The sequence below is a fragment of the Helobdella robusta genome (genome assembly GCF_000326865.2).
Source record: "Helobdella robusta unplaced genomic scaffold HELROscaffold_43, whole genome shotgun sequence".
NCBI classification, from domain to species: domain Eukaryota; kingdom Metazoa; phylum Annelida; class Clitellata; order Rhynchobdellida; family Glossiphoniidae; genus Helobdella; species Helobdella robusta.
In genome coordinates, this window is record NW_008705028.1 from 1,397,180 (window position 1) to 1,398,157 (window position 978).

Genomic DNA, 978 nt, shown 5'->3' on the forward strand with positions numbered 1-978 from the left:
AACAATGATGGGGATGAGAAGAATAATAAAAATGGTTTTAAGATAGAATCGGAATGATGAAGAGACAGATGATGATGGTTTTGATGGTGATGATGACGATGATGATGACGACGATGATGATAGTCTGGGTCGAATATAAATTAAAGTTCTGTAAACATACTTCGAAAAAGCAACCATTTGTGTGGAGTTGCCACTGCTGTTGCTTGTGTTGTTTATGTCGTTGTTCGCATTGTTTAAGCTGTTGTTGTTATTATTATTGTTAATGTTGTTGTCTGTGTTGTCTATGTTGTTGTTGTTGTTGTTGCTATCTTCCCCGTTGTTATTCATGTTGTTAATATTCTCATTACTATTGATTGACCTGTTGTTGTTGTTGTTGTTGTAGTAGTAGTTGTTGTTGTTATTCAGGCTGACAATGATATCAATGTTGTTGTTGCTTCGGTTGATGTTATCAATACTACTGCTATTGTAGTTGACGTTGTTGGTAGTAATGTTAATATCGTTATTGCTAGTGTTGATGTTGCTGTTGTTGTTGTAGGATTGGTGTGGCCCAGCAGTTTTAGGTCTGGGTTTGGAGGCCTCTGGCATCTGCTTCTTCCCCACTGATGTATCTGTGATGAAGAGGTAGGGTAAGGATTGAAGGGCCTACAACAAGGGCCAAAAACAGGGGCCGATTTTATCCTATGGCATGTGACTTTTAACATTTTAAGAAGGGTTGCAGACGCGGGTTTGGACATAATTTAGCTTTCAAATTGACTTTAACATCGCAAAATGCCTTTGAGACGCTGAAAAAGCAACTCATAAATATCTTAATGGTATATAAGTACGTCTAATTTATATAACATATATGTCAGAGAGTCAAAAAGAGACAGATGGATAATAGATAGAGAAAGAGAGAAAGAGAGAGAAAGAGAGAGAGTGAGAGAGAGAGAGGTGATAATGATAGTGGTGATGATAGAAAGATAGAAAAAGAATAGTTAA

General features: G+C 36.8%; 1 protein-coding gene across 1 annotated transcript in view; it reads right to left on the reverse strand.

The window, feature by feature from the left end:
* Nucleotides 1–585, reverse strand: part of HELRODRAFT_177657 (hypothetical protein) — a gene marked incomplete at both ends in the record, with an annotated part of 3,726 nt that extends 3,141 nt beyond the window's left edge. Inside the window, 2 exons of the mRNA XM_009025803.1 lie at nucleotides 161–238; nucleotides 359–585. Coding sequence (XP_009024051.1) covers nucleotides 161–238; nucleotides 359–585 — 305 coding nt within the window. The remainder of the gene's footprint in view (nucleotides 1–160; nucleotides 239–358) is intronic.
* Nucleotides 586–978: the final 393 nt, after the last annotated feature.